This window comes from Dendrobium catenatum, unplaced genomic scaffold (assembly GCF_001605985.2).
Source record: "Dendrobium catenatum unplaced genomic scaffold, ASM160598v2 fragScaff_scaffold_52, whole genome shotgun sequence".
Lineage (NCBI taxonomy): Eukaryota > Viridiplantae > Streptophyta > Magnoliopsida > Asparagales > Orchidaceae > Dendrobium > Dendrobium catenatum.
In genome coordinates, this window is record NW_021318514.1 from 35,222 (window position 1) to 55,995 (window position 20,774).

General features: G+C 35.1%; 1 protein-coding gene across 1 annotated transcript; it reads left to right on the forward strand.

Annotated features, from left to right (window-relative positions):
• Positions 1-13,177: 13,177 nt before the first annotated feature.
• Positions 13,178-19,824, forward strand: LOC110111060. The gene is made up of 4 exons (XM_020842753.2): positions 13,178-13,297; positions 13,387-13,495; positions 19,243-19,399; positions 19,497-19,824. Exons 3-4 carry the CDS (start codon positions 19,244-19,246, stop codon positions 19,542-19,544), a joined length of 204 nt encoding a protein of 67 aa, XP_020698412.1. The 5' UTR covers positions 13,178-13,297; positions 13,387-13,495; position 19,243; the 3' UTR covers positions 19,545-19,824.
• Positions 19,825-20,774: the final 950 nt, after the last annotated feature.

A 20,774-nucleotide genomic window follows, 5' to 3' on the forward strand; every position in this document is an offset into this window, starting at 1 on the left:
ATTAAAATTTTAACTATTTAAATGATTTAATAAAAATGATTAAAAATAATATTAACTATTTAATTAATTTTTATTTTAAAATTAATTAGTAATTATTAATTTTTATTTTATATTAATTATCATTTTTTATTTTTATAATTAAATTAATTAGTATAATTAAATACTACTTGATTTTGGGTCAATATATAGTTTAAATATAAAAATTTGACATTAAAAACATATTTACATGTCCAATAATTCGGTTGGTTGTTTGAGATTTTTCCCAACTCACCTGGGTTCGAATCACCTGGCAGGCGTACACGGGCGCAGGAGCGGGCTGGCGCGGTAGCGACGGGCGCAGGAGAGCGGGCTAGCGCAGGGCTGCCGGGCGCGCGAGGTCAAGTGGGCTGTCAGGCGGGAGAGCACGGAAATTTTTTTAATTTTTCGGTGGCTTAATTCTGCCGGAAAGCCGTCGAAATTATTTTCAGTCGGAAAAAGCCGCCATAATTTATTTTCCTACACGGGTTTTACCGGCGAAATTTTTTTCGCCGGAAAATCGCCAGTAAATTTGAAAAGCGCCGGAAAAAGATCTATTTCTGCCAGAAAATTCCGCCGGTAATAGATGACTTTACTGTAGTGGTCCCTCGATCATAGAGCATTTTTTAAGTGTTTAAGTACCTTAAGGATGTCGGAATCCAGTGATCTTGGGCTCATTAGATTCATCTCGTCGAGCCACTCGATTCGACTATAATCATGTCATATTTGGATATCATTTGATCATGCTTTGAACCTTCCCCAAAAGCTTCGAAACCCCATTTTGACCCATTTGGGCTCTCGAATTGGACTGATTTTGATTTCGTTGGGTTTGTCTCTTTGAGACGTTCAATTTGACTATAAATTTATTTAAATTAGAGTTCAAATGATCTTGAATTTAATTTTGAAAATTTCCAATATGTCTTAAGACTTGTGCACGACTAAGACGAATTTCAGTGATTGTCAATAACCATTAAAGCTTTTTAAAGAGAAAAGTTTATGAGCTAATCCAACTCACTTTGCTTGTACTAAAGTGTTCATTAAAATCAAAATATTTAATCATTTGAATCAGATCAGTATAAATAAAAAAACAAAGAAATAAAATCCGAGCTTATTGGTGGGACAAATCCATTTTTCTTATAAAAACTACAACTCATGAGCAAAGTTCTTAAATTAAGATTTCATTTGGGACATTTGCAAACATAGCTTCTATATGACTATTATATTTTTACTATTTTTAATAAATTTCAATATTAATGTTCCATTTTTATACTACTTTTAATAACAATTTATTAGCACAAAAATTTATTGAAAATAATGAAAAATCATTAAAAAAATGTCCCAAATGAACCCTAAAAATTACATTTTACAATGTTTTTTTAAAAAAACTGTTTCCCCCCTTTTAATTTTATAACCATCTTCATAAAAAACTACAAGCTCCTTAAACAGATCATAAAAGTATATATTTTAATTAAAAATTTGTTTGGGACAACTCTTTTATTGATTTCTAAAGCAAAATTTTTAGTGCAAAAATTTCTCGAATAAATTTTTTTTTGTTAAAACATTTCTTCAAAAAGTAATAAAAAAGCTATCCCAACTGAAATCTAAAGCTTATTTTAAGACAGATGAGTTTGACTTAAATGACCTAAATGTTCAAAATAAATAAATAAATAAATAAATAAAAAATAAGAAAGCTTGTCTCTAAGGATAGAGACGAGGTTTGTCAGAGGTATCACCGATGGTCATCGTCGTACGAGAAGATGGGGCAGCGGAGGTGGAGGAAGCCATGAGAGAGAGGGTCTCAGAAGATGCCCGCGTCTGATAACATAAAGAAACCAAACTCCGGTGATCGCCGGAGTAGAGAACGAAGGAAGAGGAAAATGATTATTATTATTGATGATGCGGTGAACAGTTACAACCTATATATAGAGTCTATTACAGGGTATTACACGTGTAAACATATGATTGGTCTAATAACTAATAAAGTGAAAACAGGTAAAGTGATTAAGCTAAAACCGGTGTTTAAGGATTGCGCTAATATCCCCCCTCAAGCGAACGGATCAGAGACGATGGTGAGCTTGTCTCTAAGGAATTTGAACCGCGGCGTTGAGAGAGGTTTTGTAAAGATATCAGCGACTTGATCTTCGGTTTTGATAGGAACTAGCCGAAGATGACCGGAGGAGATATGTTCCCGAAGAAAACGATGATCAATTTCGATATGTTTAGTTCGGGCATGATATACAGGATTTTGAGCTAAGGCAATGGCAGAGGTGTTGTCGCAGTGAAGATCCACGGGATAGTCGTGAGAAATGAAGAAATCAGCAAGCAAGCGTTTGAGCCAAAGAGTGTCCGCCGTCGCAGCAGTGAGCGCCCTGTATTCCGATTCAGTTGAGGAGCGAGAGACAGTCGTCTGCTTTTTGACAGTCCAGGACAGTAATGTGCGACCGAGAAACGTACAGTATCCGGAAGTGGATTTTCTGGTAACCGGATCACTGGCCCAGTCAGCGTCCGAGTAAGTGGTGAGGCGTAGATCGGATTTTGTAATCGGTAATCCATAGGCCAGCGTCCCTTTGATGTATCGTAGAAGACGCTTGAGAAGGAAGAAGTGAGAGTCCTGAGGAGAATGCATATGTTGTGATAGAGTGTTGACGGCATAAGCGATGTCGGGTCGAGTAATGGTAAGATACTGAAGTGCGCCTGTGATTTGCCGATATGCCGAAGGATCCGTCGTAGTAGAGGTAGAACTGTTGATAGTAGCTGGTAACTTCGTACAGGATGGATTCGCTGTAGGATTGCAATTTTCAAGATTAGCTTGCAGAATTATAGAAGCGGCGTATGTTTCTTGTGAAAGAAAATACTTATCTTGTTTGTGTTGAATGCGAATGCCTAAGAAATGATGTGCGGGACCGAGATGTTTGAGCGCGAATGTGCTGTTGAGTTGTTGAAGAAAACTAGAGATAGCACCTTCGTCATTTCCGGTGAGAAGAATGTCGTCCACGTAAACAAGAAGAAACAGGGTTGTATTTCCTTTGTGAAGAATAAGCAAGGAAGGATCTGCTTTACTTGGTACAAACCCGAGTTTGAACAGATGATTGCAAAAGGTCGTATACCACTGCCGCGGAGCTTGTTTTAAGCCGTATATGGCTTTCTTGAGAAGACAGACGTGGTGAGGGTTGGCCGGATCTTCAAAACCTTTTGGTTGACGCATGTAGACGGTTTCTTGGATGTCACCGTGCAGAAATGCGTTCTCGACGTCGAGTTGATGAATCTTCCAATCGTGATAAAGAGCGACAGTAAACAAGACACGTATGGTAGGTAATTTTGCAACTGGGCTGAACGTTTCAACATAGTCTAGGCCGTATTCTTGTTGATTTCCTAAGGCAACCAAGCGTGCTTTATGTCGAGCAATAGACCCATCAGCATGAAGTTTCGTTCGAAACGTCCATTTGCAACCAAGAATTTGCTTGTTGATCGGTGCGGGAACAAGCTGCCAGGTTTCTTGTCTTTGTAAAGCAAGAAATTCGGCAGCCATTGCCTTACGCCATTCTAGTAGTTTATTTGCTTCGTTATAGCTGGTTGGGTCCGACTGAGAAGAAGTTGTATGAAGCAAATTTAGACGCACAGTTGGCTTTAGTGACCCTGTTTTGGTACGAGTGATCATTGGATGTCGTTGGATATTGGATTGTAAGGATTGAGAGCTAGAAGAAACATTTGATGTTTGATCCATGCTAGTATTGACTGATCGAGTGGAGTCGTTGTTGACAGGTAATGTAGCAGAAGAGGATGTGTGCTGAGAATTAAAATGCGAGGGAGCACGCTGCACAGTAAGAGTAGGAGTTAGAAATGACGGAGGAACATCTGTAGTAGTGGACGCCGAGGACGGAATAGTAGCTAGAAAAGGAAACGAGTGTTCATTAAAAGTAACATGACGTGAAATGATGATTTTGTTAGTTTTACGGTCGAGGCATTTGTAGCCTTTTTGATCACTAGCATAACCCAGAAATACACACGAAACTGCGTTTGGTTGAAGCTTGTGCCGGAGATGCTTCGGGAGTAAGGGGAAGCATTCACATCCGAATGTATGAAGACGAGTGTAATCTGGTTCGGAGTTGAACATTCGCCAAAGGGGTGAAACGTAGTTAGTATTAGATGTAGGCAGACGATTGATAAGATAGGCGGCCGTGAGTACTGCGTCTGGCCAGTAGTTCGACGGCATCGAAGCAGTGTGTAATAACGTTCGGGCTGTCTCAATAAGGTGGCGGTGTTTGCGTTCAGCAACACCATTCTGTTCGGGCGTGTAGGGGCAGGACAGCTGATGTTGTATTCCTTTGCTGCGCAGAAACGATGTAAATTGATGGTTTACAAATTCAGTTCCACCGTCAGTTCTAGTTACCTGAACAGAGCTTAACGTTTGTTTTTCAATAAAGTTAATGAAAATGGAAGTAACTTCAGATTTGAAGATAAACGGAAATATCCAAGTGTATCGAGAAAAATCATCAACGATAAGCAAGTAATAGCGAAAGCCTTGTATGGACGAGACCGGAGACGGTCCCCAGACATCAGCATGAAGCATAGCAAGCGGATGTACAGTTCTAGAAACAGAAGAGGAAAAACACAGTTTATGGCTTTTACAGAGATTACACGAGGTACAGTTAACAGACTTGACATTAATGCGTAAAGAAGGATTTGCTTTGGAGATTTGAGTCAAGATTCTTTGATGAGGATGTCCCAATTTTTCATGCCAGTTGATGCTAGCAGATGTGCGAGAGACCAGAGCCGTATCGCGATCATTCGATTTCTGAATTGAAATTGGATACAGACCGTTTTTGCAATGTCCTTGAAGCAAGATCCTGTTAGTCTGCAGATCTTTCAGAGAATATCCGTTAGGTTCAAATATAATTGCAATGTTATTCTCAGTAACGAGCTTTGAAATTGAAATTAAGTTGTGAGAAATGTCGGGTATATGAAGAAGTTGAGACAAGAACAACTTACGCTCGGGGGTAGGAAGAATTCCCGTGCCGGAATGAGCTATGGGAATTGATCTTCCGTCCCCTACCGTGACATGTTCGGAACCTTGATAAGCCGTGGATTGAGCAAGATTTTCGTGACCGTGAGTCATGTGAGATGACGCCCCCGAGTCAAGATACCATTCAGAGGATGGCGCATCAGCAGTAACAAGAAGAGCTTGACCGTTGGTAGCTGACTGAGCCGAGGGTGTGATGAAGTTCGGGTTGTGACGATGCCAACAGACTTCCGCGGAATGGCCGCGCTTAGTGCAAATTTGACATATAAGTGACGATTTGGAGGTGGTTTTAGTACCCTGATTGATAGATTGAGGTGGCCGACTGCGTCCACGACGACCGCGTCCACGGTTTGTATAGAGAGCAGTTTGAGTATCTTGAACCGTGGAGAATCGTTGAGAGTCCTGTCGAAGATGAATTTCTTCGCTAACGAGCATGGCGTACAAACTGTCAAGAGACAGAGGAGTTTGTAAAGTACGAATTGCCGTTTTAAAAGATTGATATGGCGGCGGTAGTCCGTTGAGAATGTGAAGAATGATGTCTTCAGTATCAAGATTGCAACCGGCAGATATAATGAGATCAACAGTTTTCTTGATTTCCATGAGATAATCTTGCATTGACAGATTACGCATGGAAATGTTCTGCAACTCGTTTTTGAGCTGCATTACTTTGGACCTGTTTGCCGATTGGAACCGAATCTGAAGAGCAGTCCATATTTCATGACAAGACTCAAGATGCATAACATAGGGAATGACAGTAGCTGAAATTGTAGAAGAAATCGCAGCAGCAAGATTACGGTCCGTGAGACGCCATTTGTAGACGTCAGATTCGGGATCGAGAGGATCTTGATCGGTGAAAGTTTGAAGCGGAGGTTCAAGAAACGATTCGAAATCGTTTGCCTTAAAGATTTTGACAATTTGATTTCGCCAGATAGGATAATTGTCCATGGACAATTGATGAGGAACGAGAGATTTTAGGTTGGAGATAAGAAATTTTAGAGAAGGATAGAGACGAGGTTTGTCAGAGGTATCACCGATGGTCATCGTCGTACGAGAAGATGGGGCAGCGGAGGTGGAGGAAGCCATGAGAGAGAGGGTCTCAGAAGATGCCCGCGTCTGATACCATAAAGAAACCAAACTCCGGTGATCGCCGGAGTAGAGAACGAAGGAAGAGGAAAATGATTATTATTATTGATGATGCGGTGAACAGTTACAACCTATATATAGAGTCTATTACAGGGTATTACACGTGTAAACATATGATTGGTCTAATAACTAATAAAGTGAAAACAGGTAAAGTGATTAAGCTAAAACCGGTGTTTAAGGATTGCGCTAATAAGAGCTAAACTTTCTGATACTCTAACCTTCTTTAATAATAATAAAGATAATTTTTACCTGCCTTTTCTCCTTTAGCCTTCGTCATCTCTTCTTGCGTACACCGTAAGATCTGAATAATTTGACTTTTACAATTCATTTAAAATTATCCTGCTCTGAATTCATTGCTTCCAACATTCAAAATGATTAGAACGATCGAGATTCAATAAATATACCCATTCAATTCCACATATCACAAAGCTTTTTCCTCATTGCAGAGAGGCTCGGAACCAGCTTTAATTTTTAGGGAGGTCAAATTTATAAGTAAAAATGTAGAATTTGACTCTACCCGTATTTGTTCATATCCTTCATCGTTGTACGGTTCATAGATATGTCTGTGGTCCAAGGGGGCAACGACCCCTGATGGGATTCGCCTCTACACAATATGTTTAATTATACTGGGGGCAATTGCCTAAAGATATTTTATGAATAAATTACCTAAAAAATCATATAATAAAGATTTTTTTAGGGTGGGCAATTGGCTCCCCTGTTACGGTAGATCCACCCCTGATTGCAGGCAATAAAATTATTCAAATTAACCCTCATAGTATCTAAAGTAATAAAATCCTCCAACATACTAATGAAGAAAATACAGAAAAAATTATAGAATTTTATGGAAATAGCAATGATTTTATTTTATTTTACAAGAGCTTTAAACAGCAAGACACCTCCCCTTTGGGAGAATTTACAGTTTAGACACTTAGCCATATCAAAACTACTAATATATATGTATGTACACTTATTCATTCTCACAATCATAAGTGTATGGAAGCTAGTTCTTTCTAGCCTCACACACACCCCTTATTAGAAAACATAAGAAGTTCAAGCTACATAGAAATCATACATGGAATTCAAATTCTATAAGAAATTCTTATCCCAGCTCATTTTTATTGTCCTATAAAAATATAGATTTCAGTATAAAAATGAGCAGTGATAATAGTAAACTTCTTATAAGATTCCTTTTCGATAACTTCATCAGAAAACACTGAAAGTGGCTTTGACCTGCAACATATATATCGTTTAAATATGACGACGAGACGTTGAACGTTGAGAAGGTAATTGATTTGTGGCGACGAGCGGCGATGAAGCTGAGGAAGAAGAAAGGAATTGATTGATTTCTAATGCTCGAAATCTCCCCGAATCACTGGGAAGTCTGATGTATGAAATCGAGGGCGGGGGCGAATCATCGAACCACGAAGCTCCCATGGTAGCTTGGCTTCCATTCCTGTACTGAATTATGGCTCTGTAGAGAAGAGGAATGAGGCCTTCCATTATTGAGGAGGACAAGGAGGAGGTAGGAGAGACTTTTTTAGTGGGGGAGTGGTTGGCTAGTTTTTGAGAGTGGAAGAGCTTTAATAAGAAGAGAAGGGTTAGCTGCAAAACTTTATTGGGATTCTTGTGGGAGAAAGAACTGAGCTTGGTGGCCTGATAGTAGTAGCCACCCACATGTTAACATCTTACCAAATCCTGATTTATACAATAATTAATTGGCTTAAATATTCTTATCATTTAAGTTTCATGATAAATATGATTTGATTTTTTTAATAGAGGATTTTTTTTTTTTTCATTTTTTAGGTTTTGGCGAGACAATTCAAAGGGAAAAAATGTTTTCTATTGCAAAGAATAATTGAATTGGACTAAGGAAATTCTGCAAGAGGGGAGGCTGGCTTGGTCGGGTGCTAAAAAGAAATATATTAATGGCCTAAGATGATTGCTGGAATGAAGAGCATAAGTAGTTGATAACTATGCAATAAAGTTGAATGCCTCCCAAATATGGATAAATATGGAATTAAGGTTTTGTTTGGGGAGAAATTATTTCGTGCAGAGTCCGGACGATAAAGAACAATCCGGATGTGAGTGCACAGTGTTTGTACACGCTGTGAATAAAAAAATTCTAAATTATGTACAAAATTATACTCAGTGTACACACTGTGTACACTCACATCCGGACGTTCTTTACCGTCTGGACTCTGCACGGAATAATTTCCCTTGTTTGGGGCAACCTTTTTAGTGCTTTCTAAAGAGTTTTTAGTAGAAAAATTTCTAGTTCAAAAAATTAATGTACTAAAATATTGTTTAGTAAGCAATAAAAAAACTGTATCAAACGAAGCTTAAGTTGAATGCCTTTAAAATATAGATATATGGTGTGCAGCTAATTAATGATTCAAGCTAAGACAAACATTATGCAATTATGTGTGTTGACAGCCCTTATAACTCTTTTTGGTAGCAAAGTATATTGTTATTATTTCTTTCCATGACATTTTCTTTCTTAATTATTATTCCTCTTATTTAGGTAAAGGAGCTTATATTTTTTATGATAGAGTTAAAATTTTGTTGTGATAGAGATCGAGAGTTTCTTCTTTGCTTGATGAGGAGTTCTTGCCCAGTGACAGATAAAAGAGAAATGTAATTACAAAGATTTAAAGAGCATAAGAATTTTTAGTGAGAAATCTAAGAAAAAAAAAAAAGTAAAAAAGAAAAATAATGAGGTGTTGTCCAATTAGAATGAATTTGTTAGTTTTGATTTGAGATTATATAGTTTTTTTCTTCCCCATAAATCGAGAACGTGAAAATTGATGTCTGGTGTAGGAGGAATTATTTTATAAGAACTTCGTACGTTGCTCTATATTCAGACTCCAATTAAATTAAGACACGTGATTTTTTTTGTCCCAACGACCCGTGATTTTAAAATTTTCATAGCTAGGCTGGGTCAGATTATCGTTCTTAAGAAATCTACATCCTTAATTTAATTGGAGTCGGGACGTAGAGCTACATCCGGATACCGCACTGAATAATTTTCCCGAGTGTAGTGGGAGACGACGATATAAAAAAGGACATTGGATGTCAATACATGATGTGGATGAAAGGTGAAAATGGGGCGTCTGGTGTAGGCAAAATTATTACATGAGGTCACCAAACACTATCAGGAGGTCAATCATAATTGCCACATCACCAATTTATTGTGTACCGTTACTATGCATCACTATGTATCATGTGACATTGTGAGTTCTGATTGATCTCCGGATGGTCCGATGACCAAACATAATAATTTCTCTTGGTGTAGGATATCATAATATGTTATTCCACCTCATTCTTAGTGTTTCATATGAGATGAATCAATTGCGAGCATCAAGCACTAGCTAATTATCTACTAGATTTATTTTAAGATTAATGCCAATCTGGTATCTTATCCTTATAATGATGAACCTATTATACTTTATCACTCTTTTCAAAACTCTTTCAACTTCTAAAGGCCCAAATCTTCTCAAAGAAGTAGATGCTACTATCTATGTATTAATTAGGTATAATGTCTTTTTCGGTCTGTGTAAGAAAATATTTATCTCACTAACCATGACTTAATCTCCTTTAAATAACAAATTTGTGATAGACATCAAAGTTTGCTCAAAGGTCACTTTTCTCATGCTTAAAGTTGGCAGCTTATAGATGATTCTTGCAAGCAACAGAACAAAAAGTTTCAGGAAAATATCAAAATTGGGGTTATTTGGATGTTCATAGGCTCATAGCTAGATGATGATAGTTAGCCGTCTAGTTGGATGATAACGGTTTTATGACAGATGTCGGATGATGGTGATTGTTGGGCGATGAGAGTCCAATATTGATAGTGGTCCAGCGGCGATGGTTGGGCAGCGACGATCTCACAAGAGTAGTCAGGTGGCGCCGATAGTCCAATGATATTAGTCATGTAAAGCTTTAGTATTATTAAACCTCTAATTTATCTATGATCTCAAGTCAAGGTCTATTTCATGTCGAGACGATGAGACTATGAGTTTATTTATATTTTCTTAAAGAGAAATTTTAGCAAATCTAACCAAATTCCCATATCACTCTAGATCAGATGTGTATTTTCTTTAGGAATAAAGAAGATTAATTTGACTGTTATGTATGAAAAATTCCACTTAATTGCAAGGGTTATGATAAGATGGAGTATTAATTAACATATTTGATTTTGATTTGAAAAAAATTTAAATATAATATTTCCCATTTAGACAGTCAGGTAGGATTGATATAGCAATATTACAAAATGATAAATATGAACAACTGCCAAAGTTCAAAATAGCAAAGTTAAGCGGTCTCTTTCTTTATCTGGATTGAAAACATGGATAAGATTTCTCGCTCACATTTTTATTATTATTATTATTTTTTTATTTTTTATTTTTTTTTTATTTTTCTAATTAAAATGCTAAATAAAGCTTTAGTGTTTATTAATTTTGTTTAAACAAGCGCAGGTGAGCATTCCTTCACTAATAGTACTAAATTATGATTGTCTTTTTTTTTTTCTTTAAGATTCTTATTTTCAACCATATATATAAACCATTATCAAATCAATGTCTAAAAAAGGAATTATAAACCATTTTTATGAGTTTTTAATATTATCATATACATTATTCTTTTCTCATGTTCCTATCTTTGTCACTAAGGGGCTAGTTGGTTGCTGGATTTAAGTAAGATTTATGCTAAATTTATTATGTGTTGGAATATTCATCAATATATATATATATATATATATTATGTGAAAAAATTCAAAGAAGGAAAAAAATCATACGGCATGATCTAGTTGAAATGATTTTACTCATTTGTTATCACAAAGGATGTCTTTTCTTGTGATTGAGAAAGTGTTTAACATAATATAGTATACATAAATTATATATAATGAATTTTATCGTGGAAGTTAGAATAATCCTATACTATGAGAGTTATCTTCAAGTGATTGTTTGTTGTTGGTTTGCTCATTCTTCTTTAATAAGGTGAGATCAGAGACTAAGATATCAAACATAAATCTTGGTGTTGATATCAGGAGTCAATGTTAGTGTTTATGATAGTTGGAGGATTGTAATCAGTCGACTATGATCAGATGGTCGTAGTTTGGTGACAGTGGTTGGAGGATTTTCAGGTGACGATGGTCGAAAGATTGAGGTCGGACGACGGTGATCAGAAGAACCATATTCAATGTTAAGAAGATCATTATTATGCAATGATGATAGATAATTGTAGTCGTGATGATGATCAAAGTTTTTGTAATTGAAAAATGATGGTTAAAGAATCATGATTGGATTATGGTGCTTGGAGAATCAGAGTCGCATGATGCTAGTCAGAGGACTATAATAAATGAAAGTAGTTGGGAGATTGTAGTTGAGTGATAGTGATAAGACCATATTCAGGCAATGGGGGTCCGAGGACTAGAGATGGGCGATTATGATCAGATGATTATGATTAAGAATGGTGGTTGAAGGATTCTAGTTGGATGAAGGTGCATAAAGGACACTAGACAGGCAATAGCAGTCAAAGGACCAAAGTAGGGTGATGATGGTCAGAGAATTGTATTTGGGTGATGGCAAACGAAGGATCTTAATTTAGTGATCATAGTTGGGTTATGGTGGTTAGAGGATTATAGTTGGACAATAGTGATTGGAATACCATAATTAGGTGATTTTTGTCGAAGACTAGTAATCGGGTAACGCTTGTCCAAGGACCATAATCGAGTGATTGTCGTCTAGTGGTAGCGGCCCGGTGGTTACAATTGGTCAATTATTTGATGGTGTCAGTCGGGCATTGTTCCTACAATAATGCTTAGGTAAAGCTCTGTGATTCATCAAGTCTCATAATTGTCTTGAACTCGAGCATATGACCAAGTCCCCTCCTTATGTAGAGAATATACTTACATATTTTCAAAAGTGGCATGCCTTTTAAATATTACTAGATTTTGAAACACTCTATCGAACTATCCATATTGATCCCTCGATAATGGATTCTGGAAATAGATAATTTATGGCATTTGGTTGCCCTTAATAATTTTGGACAACGAACACCAATGAGGCGATAGTAGTTTAAGGACCAAACATTCTATTGTCATTTGGTTGCACTTAATGATGGTGGAATAAATATTTTTGGGCTTGTTAGATTTATCTTATCAAAACACTCAATTTGACTAAAGCCTGTGACCTTTAAGATCGATTGATCATTTATTCAATATTATGAAATTGTTAGTTACAATTTAAGTATTTGATTTGCGATCATTTGGACTCGAATTATTTCACTTGTGTGTTGATGGGTTCATCACATTAAAACGTTTGATTTGACTATAAATTTTGTCAAAAATGGATTAAGAATGATTTGAATTTATTATAATCTAGAAACTCATGCTAGTCACATGAATTTTATGGAGAAGTGAATTTATCATAAATTTTGCCAAAAAAATCAAAATGATATAAATAAATTGAAAAAAAAATTATGCTTAATACATTACCATTTATATTAATATTAAGGTCATATATAATATTATGTATAATTTAATATTTCATCTATGCCGCTTTTCTTCTTTCCATTTCTTCATTGTTGTTGTGTGTAGTAGGGTTCTGAAAGTGTCGCTTTGAGCTTCTCCACCTCGAACGACGTTGCTGTCCTACTAAGCGTGAAGCTTCTTCACCTTTGACGATGATGTTGTTGATGTCAAAACGGAAGTCGCAATGAAAGCTCGCCGCGAAGGTAATGATATTTCTCTCATTTTGGGTGCTTCTTCAACTAAATTCACCAAAATGTTGGATTTACGAAATCCGGGATTTAGGGCAAAAGTGTTGAAAATACCATGAAGTCAAGCTTAGACTTACCATGAGATTTAACTTTGCGTTTGGCAGAATTTAGCTCAAACCTTGTCTAAATCCGGCCTAATTTCTTCATTCAAACAGCCCCCAAAAATTTCATTATTTTGCATATCCACTATTTTTTTTTCAAATACATCCTAGAACTTTCATGAGCCCATTTTACTTTCAATGACAAAATTCGGTAGTTTTTGCGGATTTATCGATTTACACCCACTCTCTCCTTTTTGTCGGTCTATCTTCTTGGCCTAGAGCTTCTAACTCTGTCGCGCAGGTAGCCACAAGAAAGCCCTAGTTCTCGATTTCTTTCCTTCTTCTCCTAGCTTGCGATTTCATCATCATCCGCGCTCTTCCTTTGCACAGGTAACAGCAGGACAACGTTCTAGGAGCCGCTGATCTCCTTCCTCGCTCCTTGTTCTGGGGCATCTGCCTTCCCGCGTCTTCATTGGATCGCTAGATACACCGCAAGCAGGTATGATCTTTTGTCCGGACCTTTGTTTATGTCTCGGTTGCTGAAGCCTTTTGTTCTGGAATCTTTGTTTCAGCGATTAAACATAGGTGTTTTATGTTGTTAAACTGTGGGTCTATTGTACAGATCCGATTAAAGTGGATTGAAATTGGAGAGTTTTCGATGTATTTATGATGACATTTCTTTAGTTGTTTTCGATTTGGAAATAACGATGTTGAACACCTGAAAATTGATGTAATTCTGCATTTCAATAGAAAATCCGTAAGTGCTAAAATGTAGGTTTCAAGTTGAAAATTGTTTTACGTTAATTTTTCTTGTATTATATTAAGCAGTATCATGTTGTTCTTTATGCCCCAAATAACTTAAAGAATATCATAGCTTTAAAATTAGGGCAAGTTGAACATCGCTAATCTAGATGACATTACGAGCTTAAAAATTCAGCTGCACGTGTGAATTTTAATTGTGATGTTGAGTGCAAGCGAATATTGAACGTCCATCAACAATCATAGTTGTTTGATTGTCGTGGAAATGCAGTGGGTAATAATCACCCTAATCTTGAATACTTACCCTCATTTATATTCAGTAATATAATGACAGATTTGTGATAGAATGAAAGTATAATGACTGCCTTAATCATTAATAATCACATGCATGTATGATAACACATTATTTTTTACTAATTTTATAAAAGTGGGAGTTGGAACTAAGGGCACAAGCCGACTATTTCACCCCTAGAGGAAAAGTTAGGTCCAATCCACATAGACCCGTTTATAATCTAGCCAATATCACAATGTTTACAATCTACGAATCCATTTTCCCCTAAAACTTTTGAGTTTTAGATTTGAACCCTGAACCCTAAATCCATCCTAACCTACTTCAAGCGTTGCAATGCGAGCATAGTACAAATTGGACAACCTGTTATGTGCTAGGAAATTCGCCCATTCTTCATTTTATTTTAGCATCCAAGTGATTGTCACAGCTTTGTGCCTTTCATCATCCCAACTCCTTCCGATTATTGTAAGTTGGAATATTTTGTATTGGGTATAATTTTAACTTCTCTTTCTATGCATTTCAATTTGAGGTGCAATCTAATGGGATTCATTGATCATAGCAAGGAACTTGGGATGTGAAGAGTGATCAAGTTCTCTGGAGTTCTTTTGAATTTCTCTTTGATTATCATTCCTTTTTTGCTTTTCTCCTAACATGTTTAATTGATTTCACTACTTTGCGGTTTGCGTATATATTGTAATAATTTATCATCTCTCATCACTAACCTATGTTGCACCAATATGGATACACTGACACGATACGGATATGGGACACATCAATTATTAAAAGTTAAAGTTACGTGTACAACACGAGCATGAAATTATAATTTATAAATCATACATTAAATTAAGAGAGCAATTAAAGCATAATATTTAAAACGACAAAAAAATATTATAGCAACATCATATTTAATCTTGTTGCTTATAATTTCAAAATAAAAGTAAGCATTAAATGTTTAGTACAACATTAAAAATATAAACATAAACTATCTAGTGCATGAAGTTTCAACTATTCAGTGGAAGGAATGATAGGATTAGCTTCTTCAGGGATTTGTCTTTGGACTTTTATATCATCTTCAATAAATATTATTGCTTCCAATTCATTCAGGAATGAAACTGTGAAAGATTAACAATCTCCATTATTCCCATATCACAAGGGACTCAAAATTCATTTCCAGTAACATCCCACATCTTGTTATCTCCTTCCATATAAGTTGGAGTCATTCTTGATAGAAGTCGAAGGCTTGTATGTACATAAACTAAATCTTCAGTCCGTTGTGTAGTAATTTTGATCCTTTTCATTGATTGGATGGAGTATGTGCTAATTTTTTTCACAACAAGAGGTGGATGAAACTTGACAAAGAAGTTTTATGATGATTATTTGAAGTAGAAGGGGCAGAAGCTCCATGAATTAACCATCACATCTTTGGATCAATTCTCCACCTATCACTTAAAGATTCTTGGTCACTAAAGTCTTCTAAATTACCAAAAAAATTAGCAAGCTCTATATTGACAATTCTTCTCTCCTCATTTGGAAAATAACATTTCAAACATGTTTTTCTCATATTTGCTATTTCTAAATCTTTTTGTGGAGAAACTCGTTTAGGATCCTCTTGAAGTCATTCTTTACTTGAATATCTTCAAATAATAGCAAAATAAAATAAAATTAAATAAGTAAAGTCAATTGAGTATTCCATCCTTAAGTCCACCAATAATAAGATAATATGCAGTAAAAATATGTTGCTTATTGTCAAAAAAACATTGTTAATAAAATCTTAAAACCTTATTTTGCATCAGCTGTAATAAAAACTGATTGAAAATCGAAGGTAAAGTTGAGATGGCGTACCTGCTCGCAAAAACCGCCTTCCTTGCTCGCGTACCCTCCTTCGGTGTCGGCTACTTGTGTAAACGAAAAATACACACGTAACCTAGCCCTTTGCTCGCATACCTCCTTCGGCATCCGCTGCTTGCGTAAACAAAAAATCCTCTGGCATTGGCTACTTGCGTAAATGAAAATACACGCATAACCTAACCCTCTGCTCGAGAAAACGACCTTCCTTGCTCGCGTACCCTCCTTCGACATCGGCCGCTCCTTCGGCACCATTTGCTTGCCTAAACAAAAATTAAAAGTATAACCCTAATTCCCTGCTCGCAAAAATGAATAGGCGAATATGTGCGGCTGCCCGTTTTATTCAATTAATTTTTTATTCATTATTTAATAGGATACACGTGTCTGATACGCGTATCCTTTTTAAATTAAATATTATTTTAATGGGATACCCCCTTGCCGTATCAGACACGTATATGAGCCGTATCGGGTACGTATATGTGTCCGACACGAATTTGATATGACACGCCTTCATAAATAGGTGTATCAGTTCCTCATAGTCACTAACATTTCCTAACTCAAGTTAGCATGTTCGATATTACCTTGAATTTGCTGGGTAGTGTTATAATATCTAAATATTACATTTGCTATTATTTATCATAGGAATATGCTTTATTTATTATTTCAATGTTTCCTTGTTATTGAGGTTATATTTTTTATTATTTCTCTTCTCTTGCTTATATTTAAACTCACATATGCTTGTACTAAGAAGAAAATTGATTAAAGATGATAGACTTCTTTTTAAGTCTTTCCCTTATAACAAAGGCTACTAACACTCTATCCTCAAATGATACCAAGGGATCATGGGGAGATGCGCCAAAAAATTTCTGAGCAATGCATATATATGTATATATAATCCTATCTTTTAATGTCAATTTAAACAAGTTATTAATCTAACGTGATTATAAAAATAACCATTTTTATGATTAAGAACCCATAATTGATTATTGACATGACAGGCTTTGATATAAAGATTCTCATGTGCGAAACTACAGCTTTATAAATCTTTGAGACTAATTACCCGCGTATTACTTAATATGTGTGATCATAATATTATATTTAAGGAATAAAAACAGCAGAAAAGAATTAATTGTATGCATATACTAAAAATAAATTTGGATTAGCAGAATATGTCACTAAGGAGAGGATTAAGGGCATAGCTGTGCCACAGCCAACTCAATCGAACGCTTCTTCGGGTTAGGTGAATCACATCGGCATAATACATTATAGAAATTTTAAGTTGAAAACATAATACTTTTATTGCAATCGATGAGAAATGATCCTCACTTCTCTATAGAATTGTATTCTATAAAAGAACTATAGAAAATAATCTCCATTGATCCATTGGTAGATTAAAGTGGATTTATTCGTGCTAGATCATATGAGGGATGGGTAGCCCAATTAAAAATGCTTACTAATGAGTGGCGACCTCAATATAGAACTGTGATAGATTACTAGAAATGATTCTAGCTTTTCTTAGCTCTCTTAAGAAAAAATGTTTATATTTCTTTTATTTGTTATGCTTGATTAGATGTGCATCTTTCTTTAGAACCCCTAAACATACAAGATCCAAATACATTGCTTGAGCCTATATGCACTATCCAGTAATCTCTAACTTTATGATATTATCTTTAGATAAAGCTAAATTCTGTTTAAATTCAAAAATTGGATTGATATTTATAGATTAAAGGCAAATTGTGTAGGTATGCATTCTGCTCTAGATTAAGAGCTTGAAAAGGTTCAGATGTGCGTGTATGTAGCTTTTTAAAAGAATGGACAGAAAAAACATTCAGGTTTCATACTAATTGGTACAAAATTACTATAGAAAATTCACTAAAAACCTTTCCAGCTTCGGCAAATGATTTATATGTTTTTAGTATGTTGAGTAATTTGATTTGTAAGAGTGGCGTGCATTTTATACATATGCTCAACAAACTTAAAAGTAGACAAAAAAATGTAGTATGTAAAGCTAGTACGAAGGTTTTTAGTTTTCTTTGGGGGGATACCTTGAATAATTTCCCATGATGACTTGCTTGCCGTATGATTTTTGGTACTATTATAAAGAAACCCAAATATTGTTAATCATATTCCATTTGCCCAAATTGATCACCCACTAGACACTGAAGGAGGTTGTCTGAATTTTGATTATCGACTTCAGCTTGACTGTAAGTTTTGGGTTGAGTGTAAGGAGATTGAGTGCAGTGCTAAATTTTTTTAATTAGGTACTTCAAAAATGACCAATAAAAAATGTATCGTTATTTGAAATAATTATTGAGGGTAAGCCATGAAGATGCATGCTCTCCTTAAAGAAGAGATGTGCGATTTGGGTCACATAAAGAATTTTGCTATATGGCAGGTAGTGAGATATTTTGGAAAAAATATCACCCACTATGTATTTAGTATTGAATTGATGGGCAGGGAGAGCTAGTCTGTCTATGAAGTCCATAGTCAATTCTGGGGTATAAGAAATTAGCATAGGCATATATGATCTAAATTTCAACTTGAGTGTTTTGCCTAAAAGGAAAATAAGATACTAACCCATTATAACTCATTATATGAGCTCAACCATGTTTTAGGGAAGGCCAAAAGAAATTGTCCTTGACTATAGCGATGGTCTTGTCAGTTGTCACAACTAGTATTTTCAACTTAACTTCACGCATGGAGTTCCCAATTTAGGAAATTATAAATAATGTTCAGCGAAAGCATATGTGATTATATTTTTTAAAGAAGTCACTTTAAAGAAGTCACTTTTTTTAAAATTAAAATTCAAATGTTAGTGGGTGTTTGTCTGAGGCAAGTGAAAGATTAATGTCCTTCAAGTTAGGATAAGAGTGATAACTATCTTTCAATTGATTGAAACTAGTCGCTAAAAACAAATAGTTTAGTCAAAATGAGATGTATGTGGCCAAGTGTGTCTATGGTCTTTTTGTTCACTCGAACACAGTGGTGCAACATGAAAAAATATTCTTGAAGAATTGATATTCATTTTGATGGAGTGCATTGAATTTCTTTAAGGATTGCAGATACTTCAAATCGTCTATCAAGAATGTAGTATGAAGCCAATTATTAAGAGCCTGAACAATGTGTGTTTAACTTACAATTATGGATAGAATAATGTTGTTTTGCCACGTTAAGCTTTTGCCATAAAAGTAATGGAGTGTCCTTGATTAAAGCTTTACCTATCTCTTCTCCCTTAATTATGTTTGAAAAGCTTATTTGCGAGGGTATTTGGAATGAAATATTCTTCTTTTGGTTGGTCCATCCAGCCTCAAATGTTAGACTTGAAATTTTATTTAACATTTCTTCTTGTTCAGGATGTCTGAGGAACCTTTTGTCCCGAGGGAAAGGATTTACAAGCTTCAGCAGTATTTCCAAAACGCTCATAAACATACTTACCTAAAGGGGCGTTATGATGTAATAACCTCTGTTGGTATCCCTGTAGCCCTGGCTGCCTCATCATTATTTCTGATTGTAAGTTATTCCCAGAATACTAAAACTATCTGATCTTTGAGTTATTTAAATTTAACATCTCTTAGTTAGTAAAATTCTTTTTGTGTTTGGTGAACAGGGGCGTGGAATTTATAACATGTCTCATGGGATTGGAAAAAAAGAATGAAAGTTTTTTTCCCCCCCCTCTACAGTTCCTCTATCACTGCTCTACTTGGTTTTGTTAGCTTCCAATAATGTTGGCATGGGACTTGCATGCCTTTGATTTTTAGCTTTTATTACAAGTATTTTTCTTCTTCAATAATTTATAAATTGTTTTGTTGTGTTCTTGCCAGTTTATGGTTGCTTGTTTAGCTCTTATCTTTCTGAGCTTTCGAAGGCATGTTGAAATGTTTTTCATTGAAAGACATCAAATCTTATTTTGTGCTGAAGAGTTCTGTTTGTAGCTTCTGCCATTTCGTAGTATTGTTTGCTCGCAATTAGTGGTGACATGAAAATTTGAAATATATATATATATATATATATATATAGTTAAATTAAAAAGTTATTTTTTGAGTTTGAGGGAGCTTGTGTCAAATTAAGGCTTTGTTTGGGACAGCTTTTTTACTGCTTTATAAAACAGAGTTTTAGTACAAATTTTTTTATTTTTGTATTAAAATTTCATTTTAGAAAGCAATAAAAAAGCTGTATCAAACAAAGCCTAAAAGTGATTGTAAAGTTATTGTAAAAAAAGCAATTTTTTGAAAAGTTTTTATGGCAAGCAATCTTTTTAGTGCAAAAACTTATTGAAAATAGTTTAAAAGAAATATCAAATAAAGATTATGGTTGCGATTAAAAAAATAAAATAATAAAAAAGGGGTTCCAACTGAAACTTAGGTGATCATACTGGAAAATTAATATTTCATGACCATTTGTAATGTTTCACTGCTGCATGGACTAGAGCGGTGCTTGCCAGTCAATGTGCTCTAGAGGTCCTTATTTTCAATATGTGAAAGTTCTTGCTTATTCAAACAATAGTTACCGCTTACCGAATTTTGTATTAGCAGATGTCTTAATAGTAGCAGATTTATTGAAATTTTTTTTTGGGTCTTATATTAAAAATTTTTATATTCATTTATGATGTCAATATCACTAAAATTAATTGCATTATCATAATCTTCATTGAAAAGTTTTATAAAATATTTCATCCATCTTTGCTAAATACTCTCTTTTAATAAAATCATTTTTTGATCTTCATCATTAATGCACTTCACTTAGAAATAAATGCTTACTATTATTTTTTTTATTTGATTAATTTATACATATATCTTTCACCCCCAGAATCTAATCTATTATATAAATCATTAAAAGTTATAATTTTACATAATATATCTTTTTTTATACTCTTAACAAATATTTC

Bases quoted from the DNA above. Each gene is read 5' to 3' on its own strand.
- LOC110111060 (XM_020842753.2), top strand. From the start codon at position 19,244: ATGTCTGAGGAACCTTTTGTCCCGAGGGAAAGGATTTACAAGCTTCAG. The intron at 19,400-19,496 runs GTAAGTTATTCC...TTTGGTGAACAG, and splicing joins CCTCATCATTATTTCTGATT to GGGCGTGGAATTTATAACAT.